This window comes from Barbatula barbatula, assembly GCF_947034865.1.
Source record: "Barbatula barbatula genome assembly, chromosome: 6".
Taxonomy (NCBI): domain Eukaryota; kingdom Metazoa; phylum Chordata; class Actinopteri; order Cypriniformes; family Nemacheilidae; genus Barbatula; species Barbatula barbatula.
Window position 1 is genome coordinate 8815122 of NC_136765.1, and position 20208 is coordinate 8835329.

The 20208-nt window shown below is 41.1% G+C and overlaps 2 protein-coding genes across 2 annotated transcripts; both read right to left on the reverse strand.

The window, feature by feature from the left end:
- Positions 1–1493: 1493 nt before the first annotated feature.
- On the reverse strand, positions 1494–10434 carry msh4 (mutS homolog 4). Its single transcript, XM_079458494.1, has 21 exons — positions 10419–10434; positions 9593–9867; positions 8914–9054; positions 8596–8759; positions 8361–8471; positions 8107–8222; positions 7823–7996; positions 7610–7739; positions 7492–7534; positions 7290–7357; positions 6477–6551; positions 6316–6380; positions 5877–6046; positions 5358–5494; positions 4462–4565; positions 4264–4388; positions 3545–3745; positions 2972–3090; positions 2693–2821; positions 1935–2144; positions 1494–1861 (listed from the first exon to the last, which is right to left on the reverse strand). The coding sequence occupies exons 2-20, from the start codon at positions 9855–9857 to the stop codon at positions 1962–1964; spliced, it is 2520 nt and encodes an 839-aa protein (XP_079314620.1). The 5' UTR covers positions 9858–9867; positions 10419–10434; the 3' UTR covers positions 1494–1861; positions 1935–1961.
- Positions 10435–16206: 5772 nt separating this feature from the next.
- On the reverse strand, positions 16207–19259 carry LOC306895329 (alpha-amylase-like). The gene is made up of 10 exons (XM_079458520.1): positions 19087–19259; positions 18523–18669; positions 18171–18368; positions 17853–18083; positions 17647–17780; positions 17448–17570; positions 17262–17361; positions 17059–17180; positions 16850–16975; positions 16207–16771 (listed from the first exon to the last, which is right to left on the reverse strand). Exons 1-10 carry the CDS (start codon positions 19252–19254, stop codon positions 16582–16584), a joined length of 1539 nt encoding a protein of 512 aa, XP_079314646.1. The 5' UTR covers positions 19255–19259; the 3' UTR covers positions 16207–16581.
- Between the last annotated feature and the right edge of the window lie 949 nt (positions 19260–20208).

The window sequence follows — 20208 nt, forward strand, 5'->3', positions numbered from 1 at the left end:
ACTAAAGAACAAGTAGAGTGTTTTACCTACTTCAGTAGGCCTACTACATAGTAGCATAATGTAGCGTAGGGGTCATACTATACACATCATTACAATTCATGAATACATGTTGTTTTTTTACCTTCACATTTAGGCCTATATTCTGATAAAAACAACAAATGTGACGCTGGATCACAAAAGTAGCACAGGAACATTTTTAGGAAAAGCTAAAAATACATTGTGTGGGTCAAAATTATTCTTAAAATGTTTCTTTTATGTCAAAATTCATTATGATATTACGTAACGATCATGTGCCATTAAGATATTTTGTAAATATTAAACCCGAAATATATAAAAACTTTGTTTTTGTGAGTGGATGGCCTGCTACAGTGCCATTGATTTACAACCTGTCATTTCGAAATCACATCTCAAATGTCCCAAAAACAGCCTAAATGTTGCCAAGTTACGAAATATTCTGTGTGTTGCTGACGCGGAGAAGTTTATTCATGCATTTATGACCTCAAGACTTGACTACTGTAATGCACTTCTTAGTGGATGTCCTGCATCATCAATAAACAAACTACAGTTAGTTCAGAACGCAGCTGCCAGAGTTCTAACCAGGTCCAGAAAATACGATCACACAACCCCAATTTTATCAATCCTTCACTGAATACCCATTAAGTATCGTATTGACTTTTAAGTTCTTTTAATCACTTATAAAGCCTTAAAGGGTTTAGCCCCTACCTACCTAACAGAGCTTCTATCACACTACAACCCATCACGCTCTCTAAGATCTCAAAACGCAGGACTTTTGATAACACCTAGAATAACTAAATCCACCAAAGGGGGTCGAGCTTTCTCATACGTAGCACCTAAACTCTGGAATAGCCTTCCTGATATTATTCGAGGATCAGACACACTCGCCCAATTTAAATCTAGATTAAAAACGCATCTTTTCAGCCAAGCATTCACTTAATTCAAAATATGATAAATAAACCACCAGGAGATGCTGACATTAGATATTATTTACTAGAATAATTGGATTTATTATATAAAACACCATGTAGTGTGTTTTACCCTTTCTTGGGTTTTTCGTTTTTCCCCTGTAAAGCTGCTTTGGAACAATGCAAATTGTGAAAGGCGCTATATAAATAAAATTGAATTGAACTTCAAAGGCAATTTTATCAATATATATAGATTCTTTTCCACCCTTTGATTCCAGAGTTTTACACGGTTGTATCTTGACCAGATTTTGTCCTATCCTAACAACTAATATATCAATACAAATCTTAATTATTCAACTTTCAGTTGATGTACGAATCGCAATTTCAAAAAAATTACTTGTTTTGTTGTTCAGTGTCACAAATAGTTAAGAGCAAAAATACTTTAGAACGCTCCACCTTTTTATTTCCTGTGAGGTTTTTTGATGATAAAAATTTCCTGATACCTACGGCTTCTGTATATGATAATATGATAATTTCTCAAATAAACACCATAGACAAGTTTTTTGTTTTGACCAAACTCCTTTATTACGTATTTTTTTATGGTTTAGTCGAACCTGGGATTCATTAATAGCAAATTTAGTACAGAAATATTTGCCCTTTGGCCACAACTGTACAAACTGGCCACACTAAAACGTAGTTTCGGTCACACATGTTTTGTTATAATAAATATCATATTGGTTGACCGCAGCTCACATTGGACAAAAATGTTGTCATGTTTAATATCCTCCAATAAACTCAAAACGATTACACAAACAATATTCTAACCACACAGACAGAACAATATATTTACAAAATTAACAAAATAGAATACTAAAATATGTCACCAAAATCATATTCATCACAAAACATTCTCCTGGCTTTGTTTAGGAAGATGTTGCCTACTCAAAAAAGATGAAAATAGTGATCTTTTTATTTATTTGAAACAGGAAAATCTAGTACCTTTATTCTTACCCAAAGTCCTTTTCCTCAACCCAGGACTCACTCCTCTATGGACACTGGACTGTTTTGTAGTTCAGTTTCATACTGTCTCTTCAAGCCTTTCAGGTAGTGACGTAGGCTCTCAAGGTCAAGCCGTGAATTACGGGCAGTCTGCAAAAGTCTGTTGGATAGACGATATACTGCCCTCTGCCTGAGAGTGGCTGGGTCGCTATCATGCTTGGCCTGCAAAGAGGACAACAGAAGGTAACGTCATGTAAAGCCAAGACCGTCCGTATTTGTTTTTCTTGACTATAATATGAATGTCTACAATGAACAATACCCAAAGCCTTTGACTGATCTTGTCTGCAACAGCTTTGGCTTCCTGACTAATATCAGTTGGTATTGCGGTCATCTCTGCTGCTCTTATACCTAAGCAATAGCAAAAAGTGTCTTCCACATCTGTAATAATGTTTCAACACAATATATGAAAACTATGTAGTGATCTTAACACACCATAGTTGCGCTCTTCCGAGTGACCTTGGCTAAGGAGATAAGTGTACACTATGCTCTCTGCTCTGCCGTCTTTGTGAACGTGCTGAACCTGCATGTGTTGGTTCTCCACATTGGGGTAAACAGTTTCCAGCTGACATAGCTCAAGAAAGTGTGTGGCAAACAGTGTGAAGGCCTACATGAGCCAAAGTGTACATTGTGAAGTATCTACCTGGATATCTCTTTGATATACACAATCTTCTTTGTCTCTTATCAGATGTACTTTGATACTGTAAATGTACCTTTAGATTGATGAGGAATTCACAAACACTGTGACAGATACCAACGCCCTCCTCTGGACTGGTGCCGCGCCCCAGTTCATCTATGATAATAAGTGACTTGGCACTTGCATTGTGGATAATGTAAGACACCTAAAAGAATTTAAACGATGTGAGATGAACCATAACACCTCAAATATTTTGTCGTTATAGAAATAAATACTTTATGGAGCAACATACTGATGACATTACAAGTGCGATACTCTGCGAGAATGTACAGAAATATCAGAATGCACACAAAACCTCTTTCATCTCGACCATAAATGTGGAGGAGCTGGTCTCAAAATCGTCATCCACTCCAATTCTGGTGAATATCTGATCCGCAATACGGAAAGAAGCATACTCCGCAGGCACAAAAGATCCTGAAACAAAGCTTTGTAAATCATTTTGTTTTGATCCTGCAGGAATTAGTCCATGACCAAGCCATTTGCCAAAAAAACCAAACCTGCAAATTATTCACCCCTCACTCATTATTATTATTATTAGCAAATTCCACATTTTTAAATTAAAACTATAACACAAATTTAAGTATAGAGATTAAAAGTGATATCCTCTTGATATCCTCATTCCTCTTTCTTTCTTTAGAACACAAAAGAAGATATTTAGAAAAATGTTGTTAACTGGCACCCATTCACTTGCATTGCTCTTATGTTCGTACAATAGAAGTGAATGGGTGTCGGCTTTGTTCGGGTACAAACATTTTTCTTTTTGTCTTCTGTGGAAGAAAGAAAGTGAATTTTTGGGTGAACTATCCCTTTAAGTAGTGACCGCATGCAAAATAAATCACAACTTATTGATATAATTGGTAACTCATACCTATCTGAGCCATTATCTGGCAGAGGGCCACTTGTTTGAGGTATGTGGACTTGCCACTCATGTTGGGGCCTGTAATGATGAGAAAGTTGCTTCCCTCAGAAATGTAGGTGTTGTTCGAGATGGGTGTTTGCCCAGAAATGCGCTCCAGAATAGGGTGGCGACCCTGCTTTATTGCCAACGTATCAGTGAACTCAGGACGTACTGCAAAAAATTCAGGCAGATTGTATATGTCACGATTGTCAGCTGGAGTGCCCATGAACTCAAGTAGAGGGCACTCCACACAGAACTCCATTTCCCAGAAACCCATGCTAACCGCCACCAGGTGTCTTATATCACAGACACCTGGTGGCGGTTAGCATGGGTTTCTGGGAAATGGAGTTCTTTGTGGAAATGGAGTTCAGTGTGGAGGGCCCTCTACTGGAGTTTATGGGCACTCCAGCTGACTATCGTGACAGTATATTACAGTTATTCCGTATCATTTACATAATTGTTGTAGCTATTGCGTAAATGTATAATAAATAAAATTTTATTGAAAAAATGAGTTATTAAATGTGTAAAAAGGAAATCAAGATCTAAAGAAGAAAAAAAAATAAGTGCTTCAACACATCTTTCGTTATAAGTACATCTTGTATTAAAATGAATAAGAGAAAAAGCCTAATATGGCTGCAAAGGATGTCACGCTTCTATATCAATAAACTATTGCGGATTGGAGAAATTACCGTATTCTGACACAGTGCAGGCGTGGGCCAAAGACAGCAGCATGTCCAGCAAAGACACAGCATCAGATAATTTGTACAGGCAGTGGATGTGTTCATAGACCTCAACCAGAAACCTGGACACCACCCTGGTGTTCACCATAATAGCATTAATGGCTACATCAGCAGTATTGTTAATGATTTTCAAACAACCATACTCACACATAAGACATCTGGAATATCTCCTTCAAAGCCTCCTGGCAGTGATCGTTCATTTTCATAAGGTCTAAAGTGGTGAAGCTATAGTTGCTCTTCTGCTTGGTGACCTAAAGGGTTGATTTCACATTCATCAGCAAACACATGCTACTAGACACCTCATACTGTCATTTTCAAAACAAACGCTCAAAATATGTAGTATATATATAGTACAAATACAAGACAAGTGCACGATTAATAATAATGCTTATCTTGAACAAACAGCCCAAAAACAGCAGATACTTCGAGATGGAATCCAGTAATTCCACAGAATTACAGACAACACAATACAATAACATTATAGAAAATTCAGTGTTTCTAACTTTATCCTACTGTTTCAGGGCCTTTTGTGTTACATAACGACAGTGCTTAAGGCAAGGTCTGTAAATAAATAGTAAAAATAGTCTGGCCTTAGAAAGTAAGAGGCGGTAATTGGTTCATTGTAATGTTTAATATTTGTAAAAGACTCCTTTTCATAACTGAAATAAAAAAGGTAATTTTACCTTTTAGCCAAATCATTTATAAAGTGATGTACACATACAGTACTTTAAACTATAGGCCCCTTTTGCGCAGAGGTAACGCTTACATCACGGTATTAGCTGGAGGCAAAACAAAGGGAAAACTGGAGGTGGTCAAAACAATCCAACACAGATTCGGCTACATAAGGTATATAAAATATCGTCTTGTTGTGTTGTTAAGTGCCACAATCGACATAATACAGTCTCCAATTTTATATTTTAACACAAACCTGCTGCCATTGCCAAACAAAGCTCCGCCCACACAAACGTGTCACAATGTGTCACAAGGCGTCTTTATGCCGTAGATTATGCAGATTAGGCTATGGCAGTGTATCTTTTATTTACTTTGATGAACTCCTCTGGTAAAGTCCCTCCAGGTAAAGCTCCACCCTCCAGCCTCATTTGCATAAAGAAGCCTCGTGCGCTGCTGAAACTTGTTCTTAGGGGAAGGTTGTACTGCTCTCCTAGACGATCCACCAATCCTGATTGGCAAAAGCACAACAAAAATGGTCATCAATCTGCGATCATTGATCAAAAACTATAGATTTTAATCTTTTAGGATTCTCGAAATTCTTGTAATGGCCAAATCGTGAGGAACAAAGTTTACACCTGGCTTTTTATAACCCTACCCTGTAGAAAACAAGTTTTTTTTCAGAGATTTACATTTTTATTTTATAGAATTTTCACATAATTTAAAAGAATAGACTGCAAATTTAAGTATACATTTAAAATAATGGGTGTAAAACAGGCGTAGCATAAACAATATGAAATGTGATGTTACCATTTTTTATTTCTTTTTACAATTTATAAACGGTAAAGGATGATCTCTTTCATATTGAAGGGACATTATAAAAATGAGCTCACCTGCTATGTCATCTACTACCTCTGTGTAGGCCCGCCTTGCGATGTCTAAGAACTCATTGATGTTGGGCCGCACAGCATAGCACTTCTGCGTACGCATGTTTAGACTGCCTTTCATGTAGCTGGCGTCATCATTAATCATTGATTTGATCTGATCCAGAATGCTGTTAAACCTAAAGCAATACAAATCGATGTAAATAAACACAGATGTGCTGCATACTACATATGAAATAATTGCATTACGCATGTTATTTCTCCAAGAGCCTTGTGTGTTATTAATATAAGCACAGCACATCACCTACTGTGCATCTTATTGAAGAACAGGCTCGTGTTTCATGTTTGACGTAGATGGTCAGTGAAACATGCTAGCACATCCATGTATGCAAATATAGTTCGCACAGCTGAATATAGCTACAGTTAGGGAGTGTGTAAAAGTTATTACCTACTGTCTTCAAGTGAAGTATAATATGCTTCCAACAAGGCTGTTTTGGAATGTTTTAACCTCGTCTAATGGGGAAGAAGGTTAATGTACAGTTAGGTTTGTTCAGTCAGTTGTGGATAGATTGTTATCAAATAAATACAGTATTACAGTACAGTTCTAACCTTCAGCACCGGAACCAGTTCCAGAATGTGCTTGAGCTGAATTACTTGTGTTATTTTTGCTTCAACCACCGATACCTACATGGGAAACCATAGAAAAGACTACTTCACTAATTATGGTAAATGCGAGTACCAGAAAACTATTTACGGTCACAGTTTAAATACTTAACGAACCCCCAAAGTTTTTTAAAGTTGTAGTTACAGTTATTATAACCTAAGCTGGGCAATGAGAATATTGTAAATGTTGTTGTTCCGTTGAACACACAGTGAGATATTTTGAAGAATTTAGGAACACAGTTGTGGGGCACTTTTGACTAACATTTAATTGTTCCTACTATGGCAGTCAATGATGTCACAGAATTGAAAATGGGCGGCTAACATTCTTCCAAATATCTTTCATTTAAACAGCAAATGATGACAGAATTTTCATTTTTGGGTGAGCTGTCACTTTAACATTAATTTACTAATACATTTTCACAATCAACGAACATTTGTTTATGCACACTGAACTAACATGAACAGCTGTAATGGTTTTAACTAATGTTACCAAAGTTTAATAAATGTAAAAAATGTGTTTATCATTGTTTGTTCATGTTACTTGATGCATTTACTAATGTTAAAGGTTCAGTGTTCGAAACGTAGCGGTATCTAGCGGGTCGCGAATTATTGCGAAAAATATAACAGATACAACCTTACTGTAAACTGTCACCAATATTCCAAAGTAGGCTGAATTAAAACATGAAAGAAATCAATTATACAAACCATCATTCCCAAAAGAAAACATCTGTTATGTCTGTCTGTGCTAAACGTGTTTACCGTCTCTTGCTTTGGGACCTGAATGAGGGCAGACAACAGCTCATCTATATCCAAGAAGTGTGCAATGGCTGTGAATTAGAGGACAACAATTCAATTTTGCCATTACACAGCCAAGCATCAGGCTAATATTGTTTTATAATGATTGTGTGTGCTATTTCAATCCACAGCCCAGGAAGTTGAGAGACTTTGAGATCAAAATCACCATTCTTCAATCCGAAGAAGAGCTCCTCATTCTGGAGCAACTCCTGAAAATAGATCAACCAGATGATTCACCGATTGAATTTTCAACAGAGTGAAAGATGAACGTAACAGCTCATCACCTGTATGGTGTCCAGACGTGAGTTAATAGTGACCACATCCTGAAGAGGCTCAAGAATATTGGAGCGTAACCTCCTCTCCCCACCAGCAGTCTTGGTGTAGTTTAACACCCCAAACAGAGTGTGATCACTTCTGCATATAACAACATTTCGTTGACGACATTTACATGCACATGCTTAGGGAATATGTTTGATATGTGGACTTTTTGAAGTTACCGGTGATCTCTGTTGTTTACTACTAGCTCCAAATTGCTAGCTGATACTGTGTCGATCATAGCTGTCTGCTCGCTGCCTGTGAAGGTCACTTTCAATGACTTGGGAGCATATACTGAGTTCTGCACAAACTCAAAGTATTTGAGAAGAGCTGATGCAGACGCCAGGCAGTAGTATCTACAGACAGAATTCTATAACTCATGGAATCAACTAAAACGGCTGTATCATGTACATCCAAAATCCAAAAGCCCAATTTATCTAAAAACGAAATGGACACATGGTCTTACTTGGTTTGCACTTCCATCAGGACAGTGTTAAAATCAGGCACACACAGCTGTTGTATGTATTCCAGGCCCTTTTTCTCATTGAAGTGCTTCCTCAGGATGGCAGTAAATGTGACTGACTGCACAGGTAGCAAAAGGAAATTTTCAGCACTCGGATGGAAAGCAGACAATAGTCCAAATTTACAACCTGCACAATATCAACCTCGCATGATGTATACTAAAGATAGAAGCTGTTCATTAGAAAGAGGGCACGATACCGGAAACGTCTCTGTGATGAGGTTGTAGAGTTTGGTTCCTTGTCCTTTTACACTAGCTGTGTCTGGCATCAGAATTTCAAGGGGCATCAGGTTGTGCAACTTGGTAATAACCTGTATTAACATTTAACATCATTTTTGACGTATTGGTTCTACAGAGTTTGTATTCATTATAAATGTATGTCGGAAAATGCTTTTTCAACAATTTTAGCTTTGTCAAACACTATAGCGTGTTTACCTTGGCATAAGTTCCAGTGTCGGCAAACTGTGAGACCACCAGCTCAGGGCATTTCATGTTGATGCTGGCCATGCCAATCTCACCCCGAGCTAAACCACGACCTTCCACCAAAGCCACTATCACAGAGTAGGAATGAGACAGCGTTGCAGACGAAGATGTCGTCACTATATTAAAGATAAAAAATGTGCAATACATTTTTTGTATTTTTATTCTTTTCTCCATTCCACCCACTTCCAATAAGACCTAAATATATCAATATCAATTCAGAAAGGAAAAATATAGAAAACGGAGAAAGGTGAAGGTTAGTAAGTTGCGTACTACAGTCCCTCTGGGGGGTGCGGCCAAGGTGTGTGCGTGCTGGTGTGGTCCTCAAATGTGGTGTGCTAAAGCTCTTGGAGAGGACAGTCTGAGCAGATGAACCCACAGAGGAACAGGTCCTGAAATTCAGCTGCTGCTGAGCTGAGAAGAAAAAGCTTGTTTAGTGGTCAACTGGAACTGTTTTTCACTGGCTTATTCCAATGTTGAAATCTAAAGAATAGGTTTGTGATTTAAAGAAATGAGATGCACGACTATGACACCATATAGACTTATTTTGCTGAACGATATTGACTCAAATTTCAAAAGAATACTAAATATGTAAAGGTGATGACTGAGACAAGATTAAACTTTGACCCTCAGACATAGTTTATGGCCAATGTTGATATTGATGTGGGTAACCTAACAGTTCTGGGGCATCATTGACTATAGTAGAAAATGGCAGTCAATGGTGCCCAAAACTGTCTTCCAAATATCTTTGTGTTGAGCTGAACAACAGAATTTATACAGGTTCGAAACAACTTGAGGGCGAATAAATGACAACATCATTATCATTTTTGGGAGAACTGTTCCTTTAAAGCAGCTGTTTAGTTTAGTGCCAACAAGTAGTCATTACACATCTGATCTTTAAATTTTCTTGAGTCCATTTTATTTAGATTTTCATCTTTTATTTCATGCGTACTTCCTCTTTCACCTTCAGCCGGTGGTGTTTCAGTGAACCCAGCTGTCTGAGCACCAGTATCAGTGGCAGCGGTCGATCCAGGACACAGACTGTTCCCAACATCATCTGATCCATACGAAGTGTGTAGGACAGAAGATGATCTAGGATACTTGAGTGAGGTAGGCCTGTTTGGTGTGAAGGTACTGCTACTTAGTCCAGGCTCAGAACTTGAGCCCGGTGTCACTTCCTCGGTGCTGCTACACATCATCTGCCTGTACAACATCATGAACGAAAGCCTAAAAACAGATAGTAAATTAGCTAGAAAATTTGGGAATAACATGGTCATGTTTGTCAAGTGTTTCATTTTCTATTGACAAAACTGGCAATACAGGAATTACTTCGTATAAAATATTTACCAGTGTATACAAAAACAATGTCACTATATATTAAAATATAATATTTGTACAATACGAACGCACTAAAGTTTTCCAGAAATTAATGTTTAAGACAAATCCTATAAAATAGCACCTAGTTAGCAGTTTCATTTGTATCGTGTGCCATCTAGTGGTATACTGTCGCACATAAACATGGGACCTACTAACTAAACTTTACTATATTTTCACATTTATGCCGAAAGATATAGTCCACCTGTTTAACCTAGCCTAGCACATTAAGGTAAACATAACAAATAGCCCAAATGCATTGTATCTTTCTGCTAGCTGTCTGTCCTCCTCCGACAATAATTATAATAATATTAACGAGTGTACATCAGATATAAGGCAAAGTATTATCACCAAACTGCACTCGTTCTGTTACCTTATTTGTGTGGTCATAGCTAATACTTTACCTGGGGAAATGGTTTTCGTATTAGCCTACATTATCGCGAGACTGTATTGTGTCGTCCAGTGAAACGTAACGTTACGCCCCGAAGCGCGAGCTGCTAAACGTAACATATCACGTACAATAAACCCGGGACGCGCGTGTATCGGACTACTGGTCACATTCTTCACGAGTGGCTCAATCTATCACGCTATTAAACTCGTGAAACGACAAAACAAAACGCAAGGAACATCTCTGAACTTGATGTCAAATCTTAATGCTGGCTGTGTCACATCGTTTCTTTCTATCTCTTTATTCCAGTAAATGGTATTTTATATATATATATATCATACAATAGGCTATATAATGCAAAGAGATAAATAAACAATCAATATGCACATTTGTGATGGCAAAACTTTAGAAAAAATCTATATGGGGCAAGCGGGGCATGTTGTCACACTTTTCACACTGTCTAACATTTACTGAGCACCTTACATCACAATGGTATGAATGTCATACCGAATGAAAGAAGGACGTCCTGGGCACATCATTTGTTATTATTTCAATCCAAACAATACACATCAAAACACATTAAGTGGCTTTGGCGGGGCACTTTGCTTTGAACTTTATCCATGATAACTGAATGAAATGCAGCAGATAACTTGTTTCACCTCTGAAGATGAGTCTGATTGGTCAGATACAGGTTTTGTTCAGAGTCACAATTCTGGCACAGATAAATTGCCTGGCCTGAGGTGCAAGCATCATGGGCCCATTTGTTACATTGTACACATTTTAGCCAGGTCTCTTTTGGACGACTGTTTGAAAATGGCTCCACACAGACGAGGCAGATGCACTCTTGTATGAATCTTGTATGATTTTTCTTCTTTTAGCTGCCTTGTTCTTCTAGAATTGCTGATTTGCGTAGTTTTCTTCCCTTGCTGGCTGGTTTTTGGGGGCCAGACTTTGGATATGGCCGGATATCCTCTGGAGTTGGTAGCCCGCTGTCAGCAATAGCATTGCTGGATAAGGGTGAGCTGGTGGTAGCAGAAGCATTACTGGGCATGCTAGGCGGAGCAGAGTTGGTGCTGGGACCTGTCAGAGCAGAGTTGGTGCTGGGACCTGTCAGAGCAGAGTTGGTGTTGGGACCTGGCAGGGCAGAGTTGGTGCTGGGACCTGTCAGAGCAGAGTTGGTGCTGGGACCTGTCAGAGCAGAGTTGGTGCTGGGACCTGTCAGAGCAGAGTTGGTGCTGGGACCTGTCAGAGCAGAGTTGGTGCTGGGACCTGTCAGAGCAGAGTTGGTGCTGGGACCTGTCAGAGCAGAGTTGGTGCTGGGACCTGTCAGAGCAGAGTTGGTGCTGGGACCTGTCAGGGCAGAGTTGGTGCTGTGGCCTGGCAGGGCAGAGTTGGTGCTGTGGCCTGGCAGGGCAGAGTTGGTGCTGTGGCCTGGCAGGGCAGAGTTGGTGCTGTGGCCTGGCAGGGCAGAGTTGGTGCTGTGGCCTGGCAGGGCAGAGTTGGTGCTGTGGCCTGGCAGGGCAGAGTTGGTGCTGTGGCCTGGCAGGGCAGAGTTGGTGCTGTGGCCTGGCAGGGCAGAGTTGGTGCTGTGGCCTGGCAGGGCAGACTTGGTGCTGTGGCCTGGCAGAGCAGAGCAGAGTTGGTGCTGGAGCCTGGCAGAACAGAGCAGAGTTGGTGCTGGGGCCTGGCAGAACAGAGCAGAGTTGGTGCTGGGGCCTGTCAGAGCAGAGTTGGTGCTGGGGCCTGTCAGAGCAGAGTTGGTGCTGGGACCTGTCAGAGCAGAGTTGGTGCTGGGACCTGTCAGAGCAGAGTTGGTGCTGGGACCTGTCAGGGCAGAGTTGGTGCTGGGACCTGTCAGGGCAGAGTTGGTGCTGGGACCTGTCAGGGCAGAGTTGGTGCTGGGACCTGTCAGGGCAGAGTTGGTGCTGGGACCTGTCAGGGCAGAGTTGGTCCTGTGGCCTGTCAGGGCAGAGTTGGTCCTGTGGCCTGGCAGGGCAGAGTTGGTGCTGGGACCTGGCAGGGCAGAGTTGGTGCTGGGACCTGGCAGGGCAGAGTTGGTGCTGGGACCTGTCAGGGCAGAGTTGGTGCTGGGACCTGTCAGGGCAGAGTTGGTCCTGTGGCCTGGCAGGGCAGAGTTGGTGCTGTGACCTGGCAGGGCAGAGTTGGTGCTGTGACCTGGCAGGGCAGAGTTGGTGCTGTGACCTGGCAGGGCAGAGTTGGTGCTGTGGCCTGGCAGGGCAGAGTTGGTGCTGTGGCCTGGCAGGGCAGAGTTGGTGCTGGGACCTGTCAGAGCAGAGTTGGTGCTGGGACCTGTCAGGGCAGAGTTGGTGCTGGGACCTGTCAGGGCAGAGTTGGTGCTGGGACCTGTCAGGGCAGAGTTGGTGCTGGGACCTGTCAGGGCAGAGTTGGTGCTGGGACCTGTCAGGGCAGAGTTGGTCCTGTGGCCTGTCAGGGCAGAGTTGGTCCTGTGGCCTGGCAGGGCAGAGTTGGTGCTGGGACCTGGCAGGGCAGAGTTGGTGCTGGGACCTGTCAGGGCAGAGTTGGTGCTGGGACCTGTCAGGGCAGAGTTGGTGCTGGGACCTGTCAGGGCAGAGTTGGTCCTGTGGCCTGGCAGGGCAGAGTTGGTGCTGTGACCTGGCAGGGCAGAGTTGGTGCTGTGACCTGGCAGGGCAGAGTTGGTGCTGTGACCTGGCAGGGCAGAGTTGGTGCTGTGGCCTGGCAGGGCAGAGTTGGTGCTGTGGCCTGGCAGGGCAGAGTTGGTGCTGTGGCCTGGCAGGGCAGAGTTGGTGCTGTGGCCTGGCAGGGCAGAGTTGGTGCTGTGGCCTGGCAGGGCAGAGTTGGTGCTGTGGCCTGGCAGGGCAGAGTTGGTGCTGTGGCCTGGCAGGGCAGAGTTGGTGCTGTGGCCTGGCAGGGCAGAGTTGGTGCTGTGGCCTGGCAGGGCAGACTTGGTGCTGGGGCCTGGCAGAGCAGAGCAGAGCAGAGTTGGTGCTGGAGCCTGGCAGAACAGAGCAGAGTTGGTGCTGGGGCCTGGCAGAACAGAGCAGAGTTGGTGCTGTGGCCTGGCAGGGCAGAGTTGGTGCTGGAGCCTGGCAGAGCAGAGTTGGTGCTGGAGCCTGGCAGAACAGAGCAGAGTTGGTGCTGGAGCCTGGCAGAACAGAGCAGAGTTGGTGCTGGAGCCTGGCAGGGCAGGGTTCTGAATGGGGCGATCTGTGACGTAGGATGGTGCAAACTCGGTTTCCAGAAATACATCTCTGTTGTAAGGTTGAACCCCAGCCAACCTAAAGCCAGCCTGAATGTTCAAGGGGGTTGCAGCCAGAGGATAGGCAATTGCGACAATCCCAGGAATGTCATAAATTGACATTGGTTTCACGGGGTTGTTCCTCATCCAGGCATCACACACGCAGTTGATGTGCCTCTTTCGTGGCCCGTAGACAGTCTAATGGTTGGAGCCAATGTGAGCAGTGGGGTGGGAATGACAGCACGATTATGCCATTTTCTTTGGCATAATTGAGCCCATCAATGGACAGATGAGACTTGTGGTTGTCCAAAAGGAGTAAACAGGGCTTCTCCTTTGAGCACTTTGTATGTTCACTTTATGTTTCAGGAAGTCAACAAAGTGCGTGTCTTTCATCCATCCAGAGGAATTTGCCCCCCCCCCTTTGCTGCCAGGTAGCCCATTGATCAGGAAATGACAACAGAAGTTGACACGGGGGGAAATAAAGTATGGAGGTATACTATTCCCTGCGGCTGAGACAGCACCGGCCAGTGTGACAAGGGTTCCCCTTTCTGCAGAGGTTAGTGACCCTACTTGTTTGAATCTACGTCTGGCCAACACTTTCAATGGTTTATGTACAGTGTTGACTGTGCTGACAAATTGCCTGGGAGCTCCTCAATGGTGAGACTCCTCCTCCTTCAATCAGTGGTGAACCAGGTGGAACAAATCTTCCAGGCAATCTGGGCGTGCCAGCACTGCACTTGCAGTGAAAGGAGCATTTATAGCACCACAAAACCAAGGAAACCTCATCTTTGTGATCAAGGTGACTGTGCAAGACCAAGCCCTCCACAAAACTGTGAAGGACAGCCGGTAAGCGCCATATTGGCCATGCTTGGCTAGACTGCTAATGATACTCTGAAAAACACAGACTCTTAACTCTTGTTGACTTTGTTAGGACTTTTTGCAGTGTTATTTATAACAAATGTTGGTTGTGGGGTATAAAGGAAAAGTAAGAGCCAAATTTATTGTTGACAAAGAACGTGTTTGATATGGTTAACGGTAATTTAAACTTGGTTTACTAAGATTTCTACAAAGTTCTTAATTCAGTAAAAGAAAATCTTTGGCTAAAATATGTAAGATTTATCTGCTTAAAACTACTGATTAGAAAATAAATAGAATTTTTTACGACTAAAAATATTTTGAATGTATTTGGCTAAAATAAAAATTCAGCTAAAAAATATATTGACTCTGCTCATTTGGTTCAAAATGCTGGGTGTCTGTTTAAAAGTAAAAACCTTGTATTTTATAATGGCAGCAATGTGTTTATTTGAGGTGAATGTGGGTAATTTTGTGTGTTTAATTTGACTGACAACTCAAATAATAACTTCTAGTTGTCATCTCTCTTTAGAGGTTTTTCACCTATTTTCTGCCAACCAAAGAATGGTAAATAAAAGACGAAAAACTGATTCCATGGCTGTTTATTGAGTGAAATCCAGTTAAGATCTTCATGTGGAGGGACTGTCCTTTTCAAGTGGGGAATTGCACAAGAAGGAGGTCAAAACTTGACAGTGACCCCAGTTTCATCAACATTCCAAATGTCTCCTGGTCCAAACTCATATTTGCGTAAGACTTTCTCTAAGTTGTCAAAGAAAGCATTAACATTCTCGCTGTTGAAGCTACTTGCCCTTGCAAGTGACAGCATTGTATGCCGCTTTAAGAAGCATGTAAACCACTCTTTGCAGGCCTTTTCTTTTTCTGCCCACAAAGGTGCGAACTTCACTTTTACTTCCTTTCTTCAAAAACTGTATTGCAATTACAAATAAATAACAATATCACAATGTTTTTTCAGCATGTTCTATGTGTTTATTTGTACTGGGGCAAGTTGTCAATGCTATTTGATTTTTGAGATAGACCCTCTAGTGTTTGAGTTATGAACAGTGTGACAAATTACCCATGTGACAACTTACCCCGCTCTCCCCTAATGAAGATACCATTTAATTTTGTATATCATTTATATTATAAACATTAATATTAATTAATGTCACACCATAGGTCACATGTACGTTTTATTTGTGCGTTACGTAATAAAAAGTAATTTTCAATTATATACAGATACTTTCTTTAAATAAACAATGTACATTTTCAGCCTATTTCTACAGGCATATTTTAAATATACAGAAAAGATCTGTAAAATAAAACAAATTTGCAGTATATTTCTGTAATTTGACAGTTTTTCAGAAATACTGAAAATCTGTCAAATGAAACGGGAAGATTCTGTAAAATTACAGGTTTTTTTACAGTGCAGGTGATTGTTTTTCAGGCTCTCTACACTGTATGGCTCAGAGTGTTGCTAGAGGTTCTGAATAAGCTATTTTAAAAAGTACATACACATCAATGGTTGACATCGTTCTTAACTTGTGATTTTTACCTCTGGATTGCTCTGCTTTCTGAATCCTGCCTTTTGCATCTGATCACAAAAAATTATATAAACAGCTAATATCTACTTAATTTTGTTTTGGTTTGATGACGAAACGATGACGAGAGAGAGAAGACCAGGCCTGGATTTTATGTTGTGTTTTATTGTTTATTTAATTAAAAGTTATTTTATGTTCGCCGGTTCCCAACTCCTTCCATCCCTTTTATTGAACCTTGTTACAGCGTTCAAGCTGAAAGTGCTGATGGCGATCGTAGTGATGTGTACACACTACCTGTACAATCGACCGCTGATTCGCCTCCACGTTATGTTAGCTGACTAAAGTATGAAGATAGCAACATTTATCCAACATTGATTACGTATAACGTTAGGACATTTTGCAGCCCACAGTAAAAATAAAATGTTGTATTGCTTACAAATCTTTACTGAACTATTTAAAATATTGTTTATTGGAAAACAATCTCAGCATGTACACTGAATAGAGAATAACATAAAACTTAACAGCATCAACTGCAAATTAATATTATGTAATTATAGTTTAGATTCAGCATGAATGGCAATAAATGGATCCTCTTCTGTATGGCTGATGTGGAAAGTGGCACGTCCATCAGAACCCACTGAGATATTTTTTCCCGTGCAACTGTTGTCAATCTTATCTCCAGAAATGACATCACAGTATGTTCCTCCAGGCAGGCCAGTGTTCAGTGTCTCCTTCAGCTCCCTGGGGTATTGATAAGACTCAGTTAGGAGTAACTGGTACACACAATTATAAAAATGTAAGTGTTGGGAGATTCCTCACCAATTATCATTGTTGATCACAATGAATCCCTTGCTGCCACGACTAAATGCGATCTGACTATTACCATTGTCCCACCAGTTAGAGAGAGGCTGACCATTGACCACATTGCGGAAATTCACCATATTCCTGTGATCAGAAAACAGACAATTACATTTCTGGGTTTTGATATTTAATAAGGACGATGTACAAAACATAATCTAATCCTCTACCTTATTTGGCGCCATCTGTGCTCACATACCCAGTTGTCGCCACAGGTGGTGTCAGGGTTGATGGGTACCGGCTTAGTGGATCCATCAGAATAGCTCGGAGGACCCATCCAGTCATTCTCATCCTATGATGTATCACATAGAAAATAATTACACACATTTATGGCATTAAATAGAATAACCTATTTTTTATTCAGATTTTTTACTTTTCCATTGACAAAGTGTCGATCCCATCGAAAACTAGACATCACTCTGGTCACACCATATGGATGAGCCAACATGAATCCAGCACCAATTTTGTAAAGCCTGAAAAGTATAGTTTACAGTTAAAGTAAGAGAAGTTCTGGCTTGTGGACAGCAATCTTTATTAAAGGAGACTAAAACAATCCTACCTGGAGTCCCAGAATGTTAGAACAGAAGCTCCACCAGCACCGTGACCTCTCTGATTATCATGATTGTCCAAAAACACCACGGCTTTATCAGAGGGCATGAAACCCCAGCCCTCTCCCCAGCTCCTGAGACAAAAACACTTTTACAATTCTCTTCTAAACTACCACTTCACATAAAAGTCACACGTATACTGCTACATACTTCAGGTAGCTTAGCTTCTCTCCGTCCCATTTACGAATGACAAGCCCCAGTTTTGCGCTGTACTTGAACTCTGTCACTCTTCCGAGCCCAAAATATTCACTGGCTGCAATGGGTTCCCCACCCAAGTCAATAACCTACAAAATGTGTTATGTGCTTTGTGCTTTATTCAAGCATTTCAAGTCTGTTCAAAAGTCATTATATGTTACCTCTTGATAAATGAAAGGCTTGGTGCCAGATGGAAACCACTTGGTGTTGAGGGTATTGAGTCTGCCATAAACATTACTAAGATCTCCAGGCCACATATGCTTGCAAGCATCTACTCTGAATCCAGCCACACCCAAATCAATCAGTTCGTTCAGGTGTTCAGACACTTTTTCTCTAACGTAGTCCTTCTCCAGCGCCAAATCCAGGAGACTCACCAAGCGGCAATCTCTGACCTGTTTCATACAAAAAACATCGGATTTGTTTCATTTGTTAAATTTTTCTGTAAAAAATGTCTCTATTGAATCCATTAAAAAAAGAACCTGGTAAATATCGTGATAGTTCTGGATCTCTCCATTGTCAGTTTTACATTTGTAATCATTGAAGTCCAGGAATGTGTAGGGCACAGAGGGAAAATCCTCCTTGTTGGCATTGAAGTATGTTCCACAACTGGAGTGAGTGCCGTCACCACCTCCAGCTCCACACATGTGATTTATCACTACGTCTGCATATACATTCACCTAAAGTATTACATAATACAAATCATTCGAAAATGTACTATAATTGTAAAAATAATAACAAAATAACTCCATAAAACAATGATCAATATATTTCTACTAAATATATTATTATATGTCCATTACAGTGATACTTTGAGCTTTTATTTTGCATTACCCCAACATTGTTACAGCGTGTGATCATGTCCCTTAGCTCCGCCTCTGTTCCTGATCTAGAGCACAAGTTGTAGCCGATCGGCTGGTATCTCTGCCACCAAGGCTGCCAAGGATTAGTCAGTTTAATATGTTCACTGGGTGGAGAGATCTGCCAGGTCACAAAAGTGAGATGTGAGATCACAAATTGAAACTACAAATTATAATTTACAATGTCTGTTACTAACTGAGAAATACATAGGACCGGAGCAATAAGATTTTTTTTCCAATAAAGACATGGTGGTATGTTGATTTATTGGGGATTATGTGAATTGATGCACAATCCCATTCTAAAATCCTATTTTACTGCATATATTCACATTTTAATAAATTATCAGCATGGAATACATTCAACATTAAATAGAATCATTGTTGCAAAAAAATTTTTTATATTTGTAATATAGATATGTATCATAACTTTACTGCTATCTCTCAGTCACAGGCAGCATTATGATAGACCCTATTATTCTTAGCAGATAAAATGAATGTATTCATTTGAAAATAAGGTGGAAACTAATTCTACACATACCTGAACTCCAGCGAATCCATTAGGTGCCAAGTATCTCTCACATTCTGCGGCTATATCTGCCCAACGCCACTCAAACAGATGCACTATGGAGGTCCTGCCCTGTTTAGTGTTTGGGTCGTGTTGGGCAAAACACAGCCGAAGGAGTGCAGCTACAACTAGAAGCTTCATTGTGCCTCTGCACAGAAGGTGTGGTCACACTGTCATTTTATAAGCTGTCAACAGGAAAATCATGGGAACACACTTGCTGTTAAACATATGTGTCATATCTCGAGAATTCCACAGATGTAAAGTGTTCAAGAGTTCCCATAGCAAGTTTATGAAGCGTGGGTTATGAGAGAAGCGTTATATTTTCTTTTAATATCAATAACTGTTTTGATCAAACATATTTTTTTGTCTTTGTGGATTTAATGTAAGTATTTGAAATGTACTGTTACAAGTCGCCTCATATAAGAAATAGCTGTAAATAACATTATGCTATGACAATATGTGTTTTAATATTCTAAGGGTTTGCTCCATATGTTAAATGAAGTGATATTTTAGTATTATGTTGCAATAAGTTAAATGTTTCAAAGACAAGGCTTAGCTAAAGCCTGGACGGTGTCTTGGTTAATTTAAGATATTTAAGTCGCTTTGATAAAATTTGCATCCCCACAAATCGTAACCATCCAGTTGTTACTCTAGAGGCGAGATGGCCGCCTGACACCATAAGGAGCACTGGGAGGCGTTATTCCCTCACTGAGGAAACGTGCTACGGAGATCACTTCCTACCGCAGGGAGGCACCTAGTAGAGACACCTACATGGTCTCGCCCGCAGGTGGAGGCCTCCAGCCATGCCTGTCCGAGGGGCTAAGGTGCACCGGCGAAGAGGCGTGATGGGAACACTCACACGCCGGTGTGCGACACTCTCCAGGGTACCCGACTCTGAAGTAGGTGCTGAAGCCGTCTCATATGCGCCAACCTGAGCGGCATGACTGCTGATGAGGAGATCGTATGCTCCAGGAGCCTCTGACGAAGGCCAGGCAGCACAGCACCAACTGTGCGCGCTCTCGTGAGACACGCTGTTACGGTAAAAGAGTCTAGTTCTATTCTAGGACAAGAGATGCTCCGTGCAGGGAAGAGTGG

Coding starts and splice junctions, on each gene's coding strand:
- msh4 (XM_079458494.1), bottom strand. CDS start 9,857: ATGATGTTGTACAGGCAGATGATGTGTAGCAGCACCGAGGAAGTGACA. Junction 7,358..7,491: donor CTTCTTCGGATTGAAGAATG/GTGATTTTGATC, acceptor TCTAATTCACAG/CCATTGCACACTTCTTGGAT. Junction 4,389..4,461: donor ATATTCCAGATGTCTTATGT/GTGAGTATGGTT, acceptor GGTGAACACCAG/GGTGGTGTCCAGGTTTCTGG.
- LOC306895329 (XM_079458520.1), bottom strand. CDS start 19,254: ATGAAGCTTCTAGTTGTAGCTGCACTCCTTCGGCTGTGTTTTGCCCAA. Junction 17,362..17,447: donor CTAACATTCTGGGACTCCAG/GTAGGATTGTTT, acceptor TATACTTTTCAG/GCTTTACAAAATTGGTGCTG. Junction 17,181..17,261: donor GACACTTTGTCAATGGAAAA/GTAAAAAATCTG, acceptor GATACATCATAG/GATGAGAATGACTGGATGGG.